The sequence below is a fragment of the Phyllostomus discolor genome, chromosome 4 (genome assembly GCF_004126475.2).
Source record: "Phyllostomus discolor isolate MPI-MPIP mPhyDis1 chromosome 4, mPhyDis1.pri.v3, whole genome shotgun sequence".
Taxonomy (NCBI): domain Eukaryota; kingdom Metazoa; phylum Chordata; class Mammalia; order Chiroptera; family Phyllostomidae; genus Phyllostomus; species Phyllostomus discolor.
Window position 1 is genome coordinate 27,872,949 of NC_040906.2, and position 18,313 is coordinate 27,891,261.

The following is an 18,313-nucleotide window of genomic DNA, read 5'->3' on the forward strand; positions in this document are numbered from 1 at the left end:
AGTGACTTTCTTGGAGCAACATGAAATCTTTGGTGTATCCTGAAGATTAGGTCAGCAGTTATTGGTAAAAATAATGGTCACCCATGTTGAGGTCTTACAGGTAATACCCGTCTTGGTTTTGAACATTGCCCATTAAGGAAGATGATTAGATATGAGGGATTAAAAAAAATCAGATGGAACCCATAAAGGGTCCTTTACCCAGTGTGTTGGGCACTTCTGGTCCTGTGCCTCGTGGGAGACTCTTCCCAAGAATTCTTCCCAAGAACTGGGTCTCTCTGGTGGGAGAAACATTGTGCTTCTTTGGGGTTGGAGAAAAGGCTCCTCCTGCCTCAGGAGAAGAATCCAAAGGTTTCTCCTAGATGTATCCTGTTTGGTTCTGGAGGCTCCTTGATTCTCAATCCAGAAATTCTCAATCCAATAAATATCAAGCATTTATTAAGGGCTTGCCAAGGGCCTACCCTTTGCCAGGCAGTCAGGTAGACACAGAAGAACCAGCCATGGGCCATTTTTTAAAGGCAATAGCAGTTTGTTGGAGAGACTAAGCTCTCCTGTGCTCAACTGTGTGGCCTCAGCTGTCAGTGTGATGTAAGGTCAGAAAATGAGGAACTCAGTATTGATTGAAGTTGTCAGAGAAGCCTTTGTAGAAGATGTGGGCCTGAAGGGTGGGGAGGATTTATCATAGGGGTGAAAAGATGGCACCAGAGGACATGTTAACACCACCAAGGTGGTGATCTCTGAGATGTGAGGGGAGGCGGGGCACAAGCAGGCCATTGGGCCAGTGGTCTCATACCACAGTATAGCCATTGTCTTCCCGTGCGAGGGTTTCACCCTCAAGAGGGGCTTTGGTGAGGAACTGTGGCAAGGGTCCCAAGAATGGATCATTTCTTAAACTGCCCCTTGTAGCCATATGACTTCCATAGAGGCAGGGTCTGAGACATCTTTTGCTGTGAAGAAGGCTTCTTATCATTGAAGATGCTGGGCCTAGGCTGTGGAGCAGTGGTGTGCTCTGCCCTGTGCCCACCCAGTGATAAACACACATATTTGGTTAAGAGGCTCTTTCTAACTAGTGTTAAATAAATGGAACTTCCAGTAACTGTGGGCCTGCCATGAAGGTAAAACCAATTGCTATTCAAGTCCACATCTCTCATTTTTTTCAAGCCATCACTTACTGGGTAAAGAGTTTTCTCTCCTTTCCCAAGATAAACCTACCAAGTGAGAAAAAAGTCAGTTTTCCCCCAGTCCTGTCTGTTTGTTGGTGCTGAAGAAATGGCAAACAGCCAAGTGGGCACTGGCCAATCCTACTGCTCACCCCTGTCATCCTAATAGGTTTGCCAAATGAAATGTGAGATGTCCAGTTAAAACTGACTTTCAGATAAACAACGGATACTTTTTAGTAGAAATATGTACAAATATTGCAAGTTTATCTCTCCGTGTGTGTGTGAGTGTGTGTGTATGCACTAAATCAAACAACTCTCCCTAATCCCCAACCATTTCCTGTTTTCATTTTTAGACCTTTACTTACAGAGTGCTTTTGGGGTCTCTGTTTAACAGAAGGGTGTCCGCCTTACCTCTAAGTGGATTGTGCTGGACTGCCGCCATCTTTAAGAGGAGGAGGCCTAACGTTTCCACTTTCTGGAGGATCTGAGATCACTCAGAAGGGAAACTAAGGAATGCCGAGAGGAATGTTGAGCCAGGAGTGTGGGGAAGATCTGGTTTCTGGTCCCAGCTCTGCTTTTGGCTATATAACCTTGGACAATTATTTTGCCCCCGGGGCCTCCTTTTCCTTACCTTGTAAAACACAGGGATTGAACTGAGGTATCTGAGGTCTCGGAGTGGGGAAGGTTGAAAAGAAAGTTCTGTTGGGGATGTGGAGGGTAAAGCTGCCGAGAGGAGCTAGAGTGAAGGCAAGACTTTCCTTCCTCCCCACATTTATGTTCCTCTGCAAATAAGAATAAAGACAGAAAGGTCTGAGAGTGGCTTGTACACTACACTACCTTTGTTTTAACACAAAATTGGACCTGAAATCCTGGGGTTTAAGCCTTGATGGAAAACACTCTCTCCCACCAGAATGCGAGGCAGGGCAGCTCAGGCTGCACCTCCTCCCACTTCCCCACTGACCTGCACATTGGAGCCTGTGCAGGGTGCCAGGGGGCCATGTCAGGAAACCTCAGAGGGCTTGGCTCTCTGGTTGGCTTCAGAAGTAGAAGTATGGATTCCAGGCTCTGTCCCGCTCCCTCTGTGGGGACACCAGTTGGGAAACAGCGTGGCTGCCGAGCCCTGAGCCTCCCATTGATATAGGCTGGTTAGCACAATCCTCATCAGTAATCCAGGAGACTCCTGGAAGGTGCTGGAAGGTACCAAAAACAGATACCTCAGCCAACAGACATAAACCAAGATCCCACAGAGAAAAGCTCTAAAAGGCCCTGGCAGATTTGCAGTTGGAAGGAGAAGGAAACATGAGAAATACCAGACCCCACCTTGAGATAGAGCATCAGAAAAGGATAAAGAGCCTCAGAAGAAAACATATTTCTTAGTTTAGCCTGTGGAAATCATTTTAGTGGCCCTGGGCAGCAATGGGAAAGCCAGCTTGACAAATCAGCATCATCATTAATGTTTGTAATATGAATAATGGGACAGAAAAACCATGTCCATGTTCACGGGGAGCCTGGCGTTTTAAAAATATCTGGCTCTGCTGACTTTTATTCCAGCCAGGGAGAATTTTCTGGGAGCCTACCTGCCAAATTCAGTCCCACTGTGCAAGACATCATGGGGAGCAAATGTGAACAGTAACATCTTATACTTGGCTAGGGATTTATATTATACAAAGAACTTTCACCTCATTATAATCCTTTAAGGTGGATGAGTTAATATTATAACCACTTAAGTGATGCAGAAACTCTCTAAGGATGATCAGTTAAGTGCAAGAATAGCAAATATGTTACACTTGTGTTGACATCCCTTCCCATTTCCCCTTGTCGATGTCCAACATCACCAATTAATTATGGCATTCTTTTTTTAAAAAGTATGTTTTATCAATTATACTATTACAATTATCCCATTCTTTTCTCCCCTTTATTTCCCTCCACCCTGTACCCTCCCCTCCCACCATCATTCCCCCACCTTAATTCATGTCCATGGGTCATACATATCAGTTCTTTGCCTTCTCCATTTCCCATACTATTCTTAACCTCTGCCTGTCTATTTTGTACCTACCATTTATGCTTCTTACTCCCTGTACCTTTCCCCCTTTCCCCCCTCCACCTCCCTGCTGATAACCCTCCATGTGATCTCTATATCTGTGAATCTGTTCCTTTTCTAGTTGTTTGCTTAGTTTGTTTTTGTTTTTTTAGGCTTGGTTGTTGATAGTTGTGAGTTTGTTGTCATTTTACTATTTGTATTTTTGATCCTCTCCTTTTTCTTAGATAATTATGGCATTCTTGACTGGTGAACTGATTGTGATCTCAGAATCCTTCTGAGATTTTTAAAAACCTGAGGCATAATTTATATATAATAACATGCACAAAGCTTAAATGTTCAGCTTAATAAAATCTGACAATTGTGTACACCTTTGTAACCAACACACAAAACAAAAAAGAGAACATTTTCATCCACCCAGAAAGTTCTCTCATGCCACTTTCTGGTCAGTGTTATCCCACCCACCAGATAATTATTATTCTCAGGTTAGATCAGTAAGTCACTGGCCTGAGTTTCCTTGCCATATCCTGCCAGATTTTACCAAGGAATATTTATGGTTAAAAAAAGAGAGAAAAATATGATGAAAATATAAAACCTGCTTGATGGAAGAGAGGAGGTTTGGGTCGTCGTTCTGCTGAGCAGAGCTGTGGTTTGCTTCCATTCTGATGTAGTTAGGACATGGAAATGCCACAGAAGAGCAGCCCACAGCTATAACTGAGACTCAGGACAACCAGAGAGACTCTCCAGGTAAAGAGAGGGCTGGGAAGCCAAGTCCATAAGGTGAGGGATAATGCTTCTGCTGGGAGAGAGAACATTCATCCATTCATTCATCCATCCATCCATTCATTCCTCAAAGGAACGAATGAGTGCATTCATTCATTCATTCAGGAATGAATTTGGTGCATTCTACAATGTACCAAACTCTGTACCAAGCACTAGAGAAAAAGGGGATGAATAAGACAGATTGATGATTCATGAATAAGACAGACTGATGTTTCATAAATAAAGTGAATAACACATGAAAGCATGGATTATTCAATTGGCTTTATACTCTAGGGATTTGTAAATTAAATGAATGCTTGGAATCCAAACACAGAGCATTGACTGGTCCTTGATGTCTGGACAGTTTATGTGGCAGGTACTTCAAGTGCAAAAAAAGCCTGAAAAATTCAGCCCTGCATACATTTTGAGTCTTTTTCCAGAGAACAAGAAAGAAAGAATTGTAGGGAGGGCCATGGAAGCAAAACGACTTAGTTCTCTCACTCACTCCATTTTTCCTTTGGTCACGCAATGACTGTTTGTTGAACACCTTTTATGTGCCAAGCATTGTATTAAGCCCTGGAATTATGGTACCGTTAGATTCAAGGTCTTTTTTGAACTGGCACTTAGTTTCTTTCCTGTAAATCTTTGCTTCAAATGACTTTTCTGTGAATGCAGCAAATCTAAGTCTCCTGTAAGATGCAGTGGGCCCTCGTTTAGATGGCATGGTGCACTGTTTGATCTGGACAAGAGCCCTTTGTTTTTCTCATTAGTGGGTATTTCTGAAGCACCAGCATGGTTCTGGAGCTTTACTGGCTGGCTTGCTCAATGGTATAGAGAGCTGCCAAAAGGAGTTAGAGAATTCCTTATCCTGGAATTTGGGGTATTATTTTTGCTTAGATTTTGAAAGCTAATCTTGACCTCTGTATTGGTTTCCTATTGCTGCTATAACATTGCCACCTGCTTAGTGACTTTAAACAATCCAAATCTGTTATCTTATAGTTCTGGAGGTCAGAGTTTGAAATGGGTCTCCCTGAGCTAAAATGAGGGTGTTGACAGGGCTGTGTTCTCTCTGGAGGCTCTAGGGAAGAGTCTGTTCCGTTGCCTTTTCCAGTTTCTAGAGGCTGTGTGCATTCCTTGGCTTGTGAGCCCTTCCTCCATCTTCAAAGTTAGCAGCTTTGGGATGAGTTCTCCTTATCCTGCCATCTCTCTGGCTCTCCCTTTTGAGTCCTATTTATAAAATTCTTTGTGATTATCCTGGGCTTTCCCAGATAATCCAGGATAGTCTCCCTGTTTTAAGACCATCTGATTTGCACCCTTAATTTCCCTTTGCCATTTAACCTAGTATATACATAGGTTCTAGGGATTAGGGCATAGACATCTTGGTTGGGGGGCATTAGTCTGCCTACTACAGCTTCTTTAATTTTTTTCTAGTTTTTTGGTTTCTCTTAGTGGTTTTCCAAAGTACACCTGTGAAGTTGGTTGATAAGTTTCCCATCTCACTGGATGACTAAACACTGAGAGAAGCCCAAGGCCTGCTTAGGGCGACCGCACAGACCAGTCAGGGTTAAATGTATTCACTCATTTCCAATGTATAGAATATGTTAAGTCGGAAAAGCAAGATAGAAGATAGAATGTATAGTACAACTACAATCTCATAAAAGTTTATTTTATAGGTATATAAGCCTAGGGGAAATATTGGAAGACAATACATTAAAGTTTTTTTAAGCTTTTATTTATTTATTTTTAGAGAGGGAAGGGAGGGAGAAAGAGAGAGAGAGAGAAACACCATTGTGCGGTTGCTGGGGGCCGTGGCCTGCAACCCAGGCATGTGCCCTGACTGGGAATCGAACCTGTGATGCTTTGGTTCGCAACCCAGGCTCAATCCACTGAGCTATGCCAGCCAGGGCTACAATACATGAAAATTTTAATAACAGTGGTATCAGGGTGTTGGGCATGAGATTACAGATAGTTTTCTCCTTTTTTTGTATGAAATAAAATATTTCAGTAATATAGTTAGAGGATATTTATAAGTTGAAAATATGTTAAATTATTCTATTGCATTCCCTATCTTCTCATACATATTTTCCCATTACTTCCCCAATATTATCTTCAACAACTCACCACCCACCCAAAAAATTACTCTAAAACATAAAAGGAGACAGAAGGTTGCTGGGAAGGGAGTTTCTGGAACAGGGAAATAAACAACAGCAGGAGGCTGGCTGCGGATGGTTTCAGACTGCTCAGGCCTGCCTTGGCTTTGCCAATCATCTGCAGCTCTGGTTTCTTCTAAAATGAGTAGTATGTGTGGAGTGGCCTCTTACCCATATTCAGCCAAGAATGCTTCCTTAAATGAGGGACTTGCTCCCGCTGGCCCCCTTTTTGGTACCTCTGTATGCAGAAGGGTAAAAAGGATGCCCCTGCACCTTTCCCCACCTCCAAGCTTGCTGTTATGTCCACCTCACCCTGGTGCTGGCAGGCAAGGGCTTCCAGAAGATGGAAGGACCTGGCACAGGCTGTGCTCCCACCCAGCAGATATGGGGTGGCAGGGTGCCAGAGTCCCCAGGAAGCCTAGAAAGGCTCAGACAGCCAGCTGCCACCTTACCCCAGAGGGTGGCCAGCTTTTGTGTGTAGGAGTGGACAGAGGAGTGAAGAGAGAGCTCCAGAAATCCCAGGACTGGTCTGCAAGGTCTTTCACAATTTGACCGCACCCACTTCTCCTGGTACATTTCCAGCTAAGAGCTATAGCTACCTAATTACCCTGACTTTTCTCTGCTTGCCTTCCTCTCCAGGCCTTCACTAATCTATGCATAGGAGGTCTCTCTCCACTTATTTTTTCCACAAGACTCAACTCAAATTCTGCCTCCTCCAAGACACCACTCTAGATTTTCCTAGTGAGAAGCAATCACAATCTCTACCTTCTTTATACTTTGACAGCATATTAATAAACTATAGTCTAGCTCCTCTCATAGGCCACCTTGTATCAAGTACTATGGGGGCACAAGCCTGCATATTGTCCACCCCTGCTGAGTGCAGGTTATGGCCTCCCTCTGCCACACCCTGTCAGTTAATATGTTCGTTCAACAACCACTGGTTGAGCATCTGCCATGTGCCAGGCTTTGTTCTAGGCTTGACTAGTTAATAATGACTGAAGATGTTAGCTTAGTTGAATGGAAATCCCCAAAATGTCTGTACCTGCCTGCCAACCACTGTGCCTCAAGCTGCCCACTCCAGTCAGAAATCCTTCCCTCAGGAGGAGTGCAGCTGGTGTCTCCTGACCCTCAGTCGGGTTTGCTGGAGTCAGCGTGCTCTGCCAAAGGCCAAGCCTTAGAACGGAGGGCAACTCTTCATGGTTGTTGCACCTGTGTAGGTGTGAGTGGAGCCAGCTCTGGAGCTGCCAGGTGAGTGCAATAGGAGTAGAGTGGGGGCAGGGTGGGAGAGGAGAGGTGTGTGGCCACTTGCGGCTGTGCCTGGAAAGCATTCTCCAACCCCAGCCTGACTGTAACCAGTCTTGCATAAACGCCACCACTCTCAGCCAGTCCTTTTCTCTGCAGGTTTAATTTCTGAGGTTCTGTGCGAATGATACTGTCTGTCCCATATGTCTTTGGTGACCTTGTGTTCCTGGATAACAGGCCATTAAGAAGAAGATTATGAAGTGGTCTGAATTTTCCCATAGTTGCAATGTTGTAACAGGGCTTGATTCCTGGCTCATTTACATCAAAGATTTGACCAGCCGTCTGTCACAAAAGCAAAGGTGCAACAACTATAATTGAAAACAGTAAAAAATTAAGCTCCAGTTCCTTTAAGAATTCAGTCTGCCTGGGTTTAAATTCTGGCTCCATCATTTACTAACTATCTGACTTTGGGGTAATTACTTGACTTACCTGTGCCTCAGTTTCTTTATCAAATGAGTGTGATAAAAGAACTTACCCTATGTACACAAAGATGAAACTGGACCCCTACCTCACCACCATATAAAAAATTAACTCAAAATGGATTAAAGCTACAACTATAAAACTCTTGGAAGAAAACACAGAGGAAAAGCTGCATGACATTGGATTTGGCCATGGTTTTTTGAATATGACACCAAAAGAACAGGCAATTATAGAAAAAATAGATCAATTGGACTTGGTGAAAATTTAAAACTTTTATTTATCAAAGGACACTATCAATCTACAGAATGAAAAGGCAATCTACAGAATGGGAGAATTATTTATAAACCATATATCCAATAATATCCAGAATATATAAAGGACTCCTACAACTCAAAAACAATCTGATTTAAAAGGTAAGCAAAGACTTGAATAGACAATTCTCCAAAGAAGATATTCATATATATATACATATATGGCAAATAAGGCCATGAAATGATGCTCCATGTTACTTATCATTAGGGAAATGAGAATCAAAACCACATGGAGATACCACTTCACACACATGGTGGCTAGTATTAAAAAACAACAAAAAACAAGTGTTGGTAAGGATGTGGGGAAAGGGAATCTATGTGCACTTCTAGGGTTGTACATTGGTGAAGCCACATTGGAAAACAGTATAGTGGCTCCTCAAAGAAATGAAAAATAGAACTGTCATATGATCCAACAATTGCACTTCTAGGTATATACTCAAAGGAACTGAAAGAGGAGACATGAGCAAATCTGTAACCCGTGATTATAGCAGCATTAGTCACAATAGCCAAAGCATGGAAGCAATCTAAATGTATACCACTGATGAATGGATAAACAAAACGTGGCATATACATATAATGTACTATTATTCAGCTGTAAAAAGAAAGGAAATGTTGATACATGTCACAACATGAATGAACCTTGAAGATATTATGCTAATGTAATAAGCAAGACACAAAATACTAAAAGGATAACTACTATATGACTCCACTCATAAGAGCTACTTAGAGCAGTCAAATTCATAGAGGCAAAAAGTAGAATAATGGTTTCTAGTGTCTGGTGGAGAGGGAAAAACAGGGAATTATTGTTGAATGGTTACAGAGTTTTATAGCTTTACAAGATGAAAAAGTTCTGGAGATGTATGGTGGTAATAATTGTACAGCAATGTAAATGTACTTACTATCACTGAACTATATACTTAAAATGATTAAAATAGTAAATTTTATGTTATACTTCACAATAATAAAATAACATAAAACCTAGAAAGTAGGAGTCTACTAGATCACATACATGAACGAGTTACATATAACCCAGATTGACTTTAGTGATAATCTGATTTATTTTCCTAGAATTGTAAAGGGTTTTCAAATGCCATTAAAGCAGGCAAGATGCTTCTTTTCTCTGGAGCTGTGGGATCTCTGACAGGCCCTCTAAGGGCTAAGAGTGGGGCTTTGGAATCAGTTGTCTGGGTTCCAATCCTAGCCTCACAAATTAGAAGTGTAACTTTGGGGAAATTAATTAACTTCAAGACCCAGTTTTTCAGCCCACAAAATGCAGGTAATGTTAGCACCCACCTTTTAGGCTTGTGTAGATTGAGGTTATAGAGACAAAATGCCTGGCATACCCTAAGCTCTTGGTAAGTGTTAGCTATATTGACAATACCTTTGACTTCACTGTCATGGTTGACCCATGAGTTTTTCTTGATCTTTGGTATTTCTAGGTTTATTAGAGGCTCCAAGGACAACTGCTCAGTAGTTGCTCAAGGAAGGGTTCTGGGCAAACGGAGTGCTGTCAAGTCATTCTTTCTCCCCTTCGTTGATCTGAGGCTTACTTGATACTTTGCTGATGGGCATTAGGGCACTGATCACTTCTTAGGGACACTGTCAAACAAGTGTCAAGTTTTTTTTTTTTTAAATAATCCTTATTGTATTGTTTTTCCATCACCATTTAGTCCCCTTATATCCCCTGGTCCCCAGCAATCACCACACTGTTGTCTATGTCCATGAGTCCTTTTTCGTTTTTGCTCAATCCCTCCACCCCTTAACCTACCCCTGCCCCTGCCACTAGCTGTCATCTGCTTTCCATCTATGAGTCTGTCTCTGCTTTGCTTGTTAGTTCAGTAGTTTGTTCATTAGATTCCACATATGAGTGAAATCATGTGGTATTTGTCTTTCTCTGACTGACTTATTTCACTTAGCATAATGTTCTCCAGGTCCATCCATACTGTTACAAAGGGTAAAATTCTTTTTTATAGCCAAGTAGTATTCCATTGTGTAAAAGTTGTTTTATTCATTCATCTACTGATGGACACTTGGGCTGCTTCCATATCTGGGTGATTGTAAATAATGCTGCAGTGAACACAGAGGTGCTTATGTTCTTTTGAGTCAGTGTTTTGGGTTCCTATAGAGAGATTCCAGAAGTGGGATTGCTGGGTCAAAAGGCAGATCTATTTTTAATTTTTTGATGTTTCACCACACTGCTTTCCACAGTGGCTGCACCAGCTTGCATTCCTACCTACAGTGCAAAGGGTTCCCCTTTTTCCACATCCTCACTTGTTTGTTGACTTATTGATGATAGTCATTCTGACAGGTGTGAGATGGTATTTCATTGTGATTTTAATTTGTATTTCTCTGATGATTAGTGATGTTGAGCATCTTTTCATGTCTTTTGGCCTTCTGTATGTCCTCTTTGGAGAAGTGTCTATTCAGATCCTTCGTCCATTTTTTAATTGGGTTGTTTGTTTTTTTGGTCTTGAGTTTTGTAAGTACAGTATAAATTTTGGATATTAACCCCTTATCAGATATATCAGTGAATATGTTTTCCCATTCTGTGGGTTGTCTTTTTATTTTGTTGATGATTTCCTTTGCTGTGCAAAGACTTTTTATTTGATATAGTCCCATTTGTTTATTTTTTCTTTTGTTTCCCTTGCTTGTGGATATATATCCAATGAAAAATTTCTATGAGCAATATCCAAGATTTTGCTGCCTATGTTTTCCTCTAGAATTTTTATGGTTTTGTGTATAACATTTAAGGCTTTGGATCCATTTTGAATTTATTCTAGTTTGCGGTGTAAGAAGGAGGCCTTGTTTCATTTTTCTGCCTGAGTCTGTCCAACTTGCCCAACACCGTTTATTGAGTGGCAAGTTACTGATCAGGACTTGCAAAGGCATCTTTGTTCTCCTGATTTTTGGTTGAAAGGATAACTTATTATTCTTCCTACTTTTCTCTATTTTTCTATTTTGCATGATGAGCCATTATGTTTAGAATGGAAAGCTAAACTTGATTAAAAAATATGTATTTTTCATGATATTACTTGGTAAAATAGTAGCCTGCAGGTACCTTCATGGGCGGGACATTGGCTGTAAACACCAACTAGAGTTAAGTGCCTTGAGTATTGTGGGCGGGAATGAGGAAGTATCAAACAAGGAGGGATATACTCAGTGGAACAAGGTTGATGATGCTCTTAAATGTAACCATATTTATAAGGGATGTGGCAGAAGCAATATAATCTTGGTTGAAATCAGCTAGAGTCCTCTAAATCCTGCTTATCCCTCAATGTGATAGAGACATGGGATGTTCTGTGAATTGAACATTTAAAACAAACTATTTTAAATACACTATTTAATTAATGTTCTATTGTTGGAAGCCAAAGAATTAAAGGCCTCAAGAATAATGGTTTTAACTTTGAGAATGTTTGAACAATATGCCCTATGTGTTAAAAAAATAAAAATAAAAAACAAATAAACAAAAAAAACCAAACACCCTATCTGTGTATCTACAAGTGTGAGAACTCTGATATCTAGTCTTTTGACTTAGACTTTATCTTTCTCATTAGGAAGTTGGGTCATAAGAGAGTTAAAGAGTAGGTGTATTTGAGCTATCAACCCAGATGTATTGCACATGCACGTTGTCAGATTCATACATAGAGCTGGAGGTGTGTGAGATGCTTTAAACATTTCATCATGCCTCCCCGTGACAGCCTCAATTCTCACAGGTCTGAATGAGCCTGCATTCTGTGGGCTTCCTGATTCATGGTTCAGCCAGTCTATATTCTTCCGTAAGCAGCACTACTTTATTAATTAACTATCACTCCCTTTTTTCTCCTTCCCCATTCTGGCTCATTTACTTTGGGTATGGTGTTTCTAACTCTTGAGCTATGCTATTTTTCAGACAAGGAGATATGGACCCCATGGAACAGATGGTGTGATTATTGATGGGTTCAGTTTACAGTGATTTCTAGTCCATTTCCCTTCCTGATCCCATCTGGCTCTCTAGGGTCAACCGTGCTCTCTTTCACTGCCTACTGCCTTCAAAATCATAGACTTATTTATTTATTTTTAAAATTCCCTGACTTAAAAAATAATGTGTGGTAAAAAGATATTATAAATAAAAATGTGACATAATCCCACTCACCACAGTTAAATTTTGATGTGTATCCTTCTGCTTGTATAACTAATTTTTAAAATTTGGGATTATATTACTATTACGATTTTCTATACTTTACTGTTACAGTTTTCGATGCCATTACTATTACAGTTTTCTATACTACCTAGGCTCGAGTTCTGGTGCAATTATCTACCTGATTGTATAACCTTGAGTGAATTGCTCGGACTTTCTGTGCTCCCAGTATTCATAGGAAGCATGTATGAATTATATACGAAAAGCACTTAGTGGCAGGAACATAGTAAATTCTCAAAAATGTTAATGAACATTGGTATTTTTATTGTGTGAATATTATTTTTAACCTGCTTTTAAAAATACAGTGTGAATTTTTCATGTTATTTGTGAATAATATATGACTTTATTGCCTGACCCAAAATCCAGTATATGATTGAACCATAATTTATTTAATCAATGTTCCATGGTTGGACATTTATTATCTTCAATATTTTGTATAGTGACAAAAAACCCTGCAGTAAACATTCTTGTGCATAAATCTCTGGGCACATCTCTGATTATTTCCTAAGGCAAATTGCTAAAAGTAGAATGATGAATCAAACAGTACCAGCCACTTTTCAGGCTTTTGCCAAAATGCCTTCCAAATATGTCATGTGAATTTGTGCTCCTAAACTATTAGACAGTTCATTTCCCTGTAGCCTTCCCAGCACCAGATATTGTGATTTAAAAACTTTCTTGCCAGCCTGTAGTTTTCATAGTCAGATAGTGCTCTGTAGTTTCCAAAGCTCTCCTGAGATTTTCACTTTTTAAAAAACATCCCAAGCCCCTTCTGAGTAACTTCTTTTATTTTAATCTATTATGCCTCTATTGTAAATTCCTGTTCTATTACCATTCCTAACCTTTTCTTTCCTTTCTGATTTTTTTCATACCACTTCTCTTCTACCCATTTGGAGTTAAAGTACAGTGTTCTCTTTTGTTCAGGTATGTGTTATAAATCTAGTAGATAAATACTACAGGAAGACAAGAACTCTTTTTTTGTCATTGAGCCCAATCTGACTAAAAATGAAGCAGTCTCCCCATCCCCCAAACTCATCTCCTTTGTAAAGTATTACGTTCCCTGTTGCCCCAAGTATGTAAACCATAAAGACAAGTGCCTGAAAGTTGTGGAAGGAATTCTTCTCTGGGCAGTAAGTTAACCTACATACCAGTGTCCCACCAGGAAAACAGAAGCCCCTCTACGTATTTAAACACAGAAGGAATTTAATGTGGGGAATTGGTTACACAGGTGATTAAAAGCCAAAAAGATGATGAGGTAACACTGAGATTAGTAACACTAGGAAGCCAGTGTCACCCTTAGACTAAGGGACAGAGAGAAGAGCCGGTGGGGTCCCCTGGAGGAACTGGAGCCACAGTGGGCCTGTCTGTTGAGAGCTGGACCACAGAGGTGATGCAGGGGCTTGTCACCACACAGGTAGAATGGGAGGGGAGAAATACCCTGGCGTTTCTCTTCTCCCTCTCCAATCTTCTCCCAGTGTCTTCCACTGGCAAATTCAGTTTAAAAAGCCAGTTGACACAGATGTTAATAGAATTATATCTAGGCCGTGGTCAACCCCACTGTGCTGCAGAGCAGAGTAAGGTAAGTGTGAAGAGTGGATGGGAGTGCAAACAGGCCAAGGCCTGGCACAGTGACTCCTGGAGGCCCTCCCAAGTCCACAGACAATAGGGCAAAGTGCAAAGCATGCTTGCCCTGGAGCCCTGGTCAGATAGCTCAGTTGGTTAGAGCATTATCCTGGATTGTGGGTTTGATCTCCAGTCAGGGCACATACAGGACTCAGCCAATGCATACGTAAGTAAGTAAAACAACAAATCTCTCTCTCTGTCCCTACCTTTCTCTCTAAAAAAAAAAAGAAGAAGGGAAAACATGTTTTCTCTGAAGAGGTAGGCAGTACCAGGTTTCAATACTGCTTTTGTCATTTACTAGCTCTCAGACCTTGGCCAAGTCACTTAACTTGGAGTTCAGTTAATGGAGGTTTGAGAACCTCAGTTCCCTCATCAACAAAAGGGGGCAAGAGAAACCACATCTCATGGGGTCATGGTAAAGGCAAATTAAATAATAGCCATAAAATAATAGTAAGCATTCAACAACAATTGGTTTCCTGTCATTGAAGAATTTATTATTGTCATAACTATATACAGTGTCAGATGGGTATTAAATTTATCAGGGTGATCACTTTCTAAGTTCTATAAATGTCTTGTCGACTTGAAACTAATAGTATACATCAACTGTAATTTAAAAATAAAAATATATTTAAAGACTTTATTTCTTTTTAGAGAGAGGAAGAGAGGGAGAAAGAGAAGGAGAGAAACATCCACGTGTGAGAGACACATCGATGTTTCTCTCCTGCATGCCTCCAAACGGGGACCTGGCCTACAACCCAGGCATGTGCCCTGACTGGGATTCGAACCGGTGACCTTTCAGTTTGCAGGCCACCACTCAGTCCACTGAGCCACACCAGTCAGGGCACAGATATTTTTTAAAAAGAAAAAGAGACTGTGATTTCAAGTGAAAGGACAATTGGGCATTTGGCCAAGGTCAGTAAGTTTCTCTGTATATTGAAAGAAGGAAAAGGGGCAGAGGACTCTTCCCTTCTGGAAGCTCTGCGTAGGGTGGGGTAGGTGATACATTGCCCAATGATGATACAGAGATTATTTAAGGAACATGGAAAGTATCATGCCTTCATTACACAAACATTTATGGGTCCACACTAATTTCTGGAAATGATTTAGACATGGTCCCTGACTCAAGGAGATGGCAGCAGATAGGCAAAAAGATAAATATAAGTGCATGATGGTATGGGAATATTTACAAAGGAGGGACGTCTTTGCCTAAGGAAGTGGGAACAAGCTTCAGTAAGGAGATGATGTTTGAGCTGTGTTTTGGAGAATGAGCAGTTTCCCTCTGTAAAAACAATGTGAAAGTGTAAAGCCACAAAATGTGTGAGCTGTTTGCAGAATGGTGAGCTACTCCCATGGGTGCAGCCTTGAGGGGTCCACAGTCCAGGTGGAGGTAAGAGAAAGTGGCAGATGTGGCTAACCATGGAATCGAAAGCCAGCATGTGAAGAGCCTGGTGTAAGAAGCTAATGGCTTTATCCTTTATCCTGTGGGGAACGAGAAGCCAGCACAGACTTTTAAACTAAGGAGTAGCCCATCATGTGTAACTTGGAATTTCATGAAGTAACACATTTCCCAGCCTCTCTCTTGGCTTCAGTCAATGGGCTGGTGCATGCAGTTATATAAAGCAGGGGCCATGTGTTCACCTCCTAAGACATTAGGAAGTATGAATCAGAAAAATGAGCACAGGGATTTTCCCTTAATATTAAATACAAAATGGAAAAAAGTCATAACTTATCCTGCAGATGCTGGAGGACTCAAGGTAAATATTTGAAATATTCTCTCTCTCATTGCTGCAAAGCCAAGAACATCAGAGGTGGGATGCTGCTGCTTGTGGCCATGAGGCAGGACTTCAAGGATTCTGATGGAACATCTGCTGGCCTGGCTCTGTCTGAATGCTGAAAAGGCCTCTGTGTTACTCAAATGGAAAGGAAAGCACGAAATAATGATAATATAATCCTTTGTGCTTTTCAGCGCCCTTTCACTTACACCACCTCTTGAAGCCTCGTCACAGCCGCGGGTAGGGCCAAGAGTACCATCCCGCCGTAGAGGGAAGGAATGGAGGCTGAGAGTCTCCCACCTTCCCTGGGGTCTGAGGAGAACCTACACCCAAAGCTCCAAATGGATTTGTAGACCCAGAGGCCAGTCTCCGTGACAGTGTTCTGCCTACCTGCCTCCTTCTGCATACCAGGATGGCTTCGCTGAGGTCCTGGAGTGGGCGCCGTTTAAGATCCAGCCTCCTCCTGTGGCCTTTGGGGCGGTAGAGGCCTTTTCTCCTCTCTCTGGGTGTCCATGCTGAGAGGGCTAAGCCTTCTGAGTAGAGGATGAGGACGCCCTTTCTCGTGCTGAAAGTTTTTGGGAGAAAGAGGCTCCATGTGAGCTGGCTGGGGCTGCCCTTGTCCCGCGGTTTGCTGACCAGGACATAATCTTCGGGAGACTTCCAGTTCAAATAATCCTGCAATGGAAAGAAACCACCTTGATTGATTCACTGTGAAGAGCACTTTTATAGCAAATACTGCTTGTGCAAGGTGTTGCACTTTTTTTTTTTAGTGAGTGGTTTTCTCTCAGTTGCTTACACGGTGCACAGAACACAATCGCTCTTCTGAGCAACTGGTTTTGTCCTCCGCATCTCCGAATTAATAGAACCCAGGGCCCGGTTCTGTTGTATCTCATATAACTTTCAGGAGAGCCACTGATGCCTAGAGGCCTAAACGGGGTAGAGTGTAGGTTACAGGCCAGTTAAAGTTTCCTGGTATACACGTAAGTAGCCAGAATTTTCAAGGGCAGCACATAACTTTGAAATTAGACCTGGAGTAGCTGGCAGTTTAAAAAGGAGAAAGCCATTCCAGCCATCACTCCAGCTGTACACAGGGAGAATTTCTATACATTCCAGATGCCATGTAACTTTATCTAATTTGGCTATTTAGGAGACTATAAAGTAGTTACATATCTTGTAAGTAAGTAAATGCCATTGGCCACAGAGGTCCTTTGAAACTCTATATGTCTTTTAATACAGCAAAGGTCAAATATCATGCCAAACTACCATGACAATTGAAATGTCTGTGAGATCCAAAAATTTTCAAAATACCCTCAATGAATTTTTTTTATTCTTGGCAGAATTCAAAGAAGTAAAATTGCAGTACAACAAGGGAATTTTGCTACCGCTTAAAAATGTTCTAAAGCAAATTTTTCTTTTTGCCCATATTAAATATGAGTCCTGTGGGTTGAATTCCAGAACGTTCAAGGAAACCATTGAAGTGACAAGAACACACAGCATTTCAACTACAGAGCACAGCTTCTAAACACCAAATAGCCATCAGCTTGCCTAGAACCCCGGTGGAAATTCTTGTCTTGAACCAAACTAGCCAAATTCTAGGCAATCTGGCATCTCCTTCAGGTTAAAACAAGTGAGGCTGTAGGTCAGTGTGCAAGGCCAAGGGAGAGGGTCCTCATGGCCACCTTGGTATATCAGGCAAACTATGATGTTCTCTTGAGTTTTACCCAGGAGGGGAGATCTACCGCTGACCCCCACCACCTTACTAACGAAGCAAACCCAGACACACGTGGCTCAGCTCCAAGTGGAAAACTAGAGCATGCCTCCCCCACCCCTCTAAATATGCCTTCATTCAGCTGTAAAACTCACCTCTGGTTCAAAATAGACTTCTAACTTCTGTTTGTTCTGGACCAACTTCCCATGTCCCCGGCTCAGGACAGAGAGCGTGAACATGCTTTCCCTCTGACCACCCTTCTCAAGGGCAGTTCATCTTGGTTTTGAAGGCTGAAAGCTGGTCACACCTCAAGATTTCCTGAGCTCAGCAGGGAGCCCAAGAAGACCACAAACACTGGGCCTTTTATTAAATACATTTTCCCCTCATACAGCAGCTTCTTAGTAACAACCAGCTTACACAGTTTAGACAGTATGTGTCTTTGTCGGGAGAAAAAATAAACCGCAAACCCAAACTCCTCAAGCCCTGGATTGTCTACTCTCTGGGCAGCTTCTCTCCCCTTCTCCTGGGCCCTTGTTGTTCCCGGGTCCTGTTGCTCTGTTACCGGCCCCAAGCACCATCCTTCTCCCGGCAGTGGAGGTTGTTTCCCGGTTGCTATGGCAGCACAGGGACGTGAAGTCCCTTACACCAGCCCAGGAAAGGCGGAGACTGCTGAGGGCAGTGTTCACATGCAGGGAGAAGGAGGGTCAAATGGACATTGAAGGGACCAGGATCAGATTTCAAGTCCTGATTGTGTGGATGGGGGAGGCACGTTGAGATAGTTGTCCTGTTATAACAGTACTCATCTTGCTTTTAGAGAGTCTTCTTGCTTCTGATATGAGAGCCTTTCACTGTCAACTCACCATTAACAGATTCAGAGGAGTCGTGGAGGTCACCTA

At 41.8% G+C, this 18,313-nt stretch overlaps 1 protein-coding gene across 4 annotated transcripts in view; it reads right to left on the reverse strand.

Annotated features, from left to right (window-relative positions):
• The window catches only part of KIAA2012 (KIAA2012 ortholog), a 114,178-nt gene extending 96,145 nt beyond the window's left edge, over positions 1–18,033 (reverse strand). For all 4 annotated transcript variants that reach the window (XM_036023056.1, XM_036023055.1, XM_036023054.1 and 1 more), the window contains exons 1-2: positions 17,573–18,033; positions 16,100–16,384 (exon numbers count right to left, since the gene is read on the reverse strand). In XM_036023056.1, the coding sequence (XP_035878949.1) occupies positions 16,100–16,384; positions 17,573–17,656 (369 nt within the window). In that variant the 5' untranslated portion in view covers positions 17,657–18,033. The remainder of the gene's footprint in view (positions 1–16,099; positions 16,385–17,572) is intronic.
• Between the last annotated feature and the right edge of the window lie 280 nt (positions 18,034–18,313).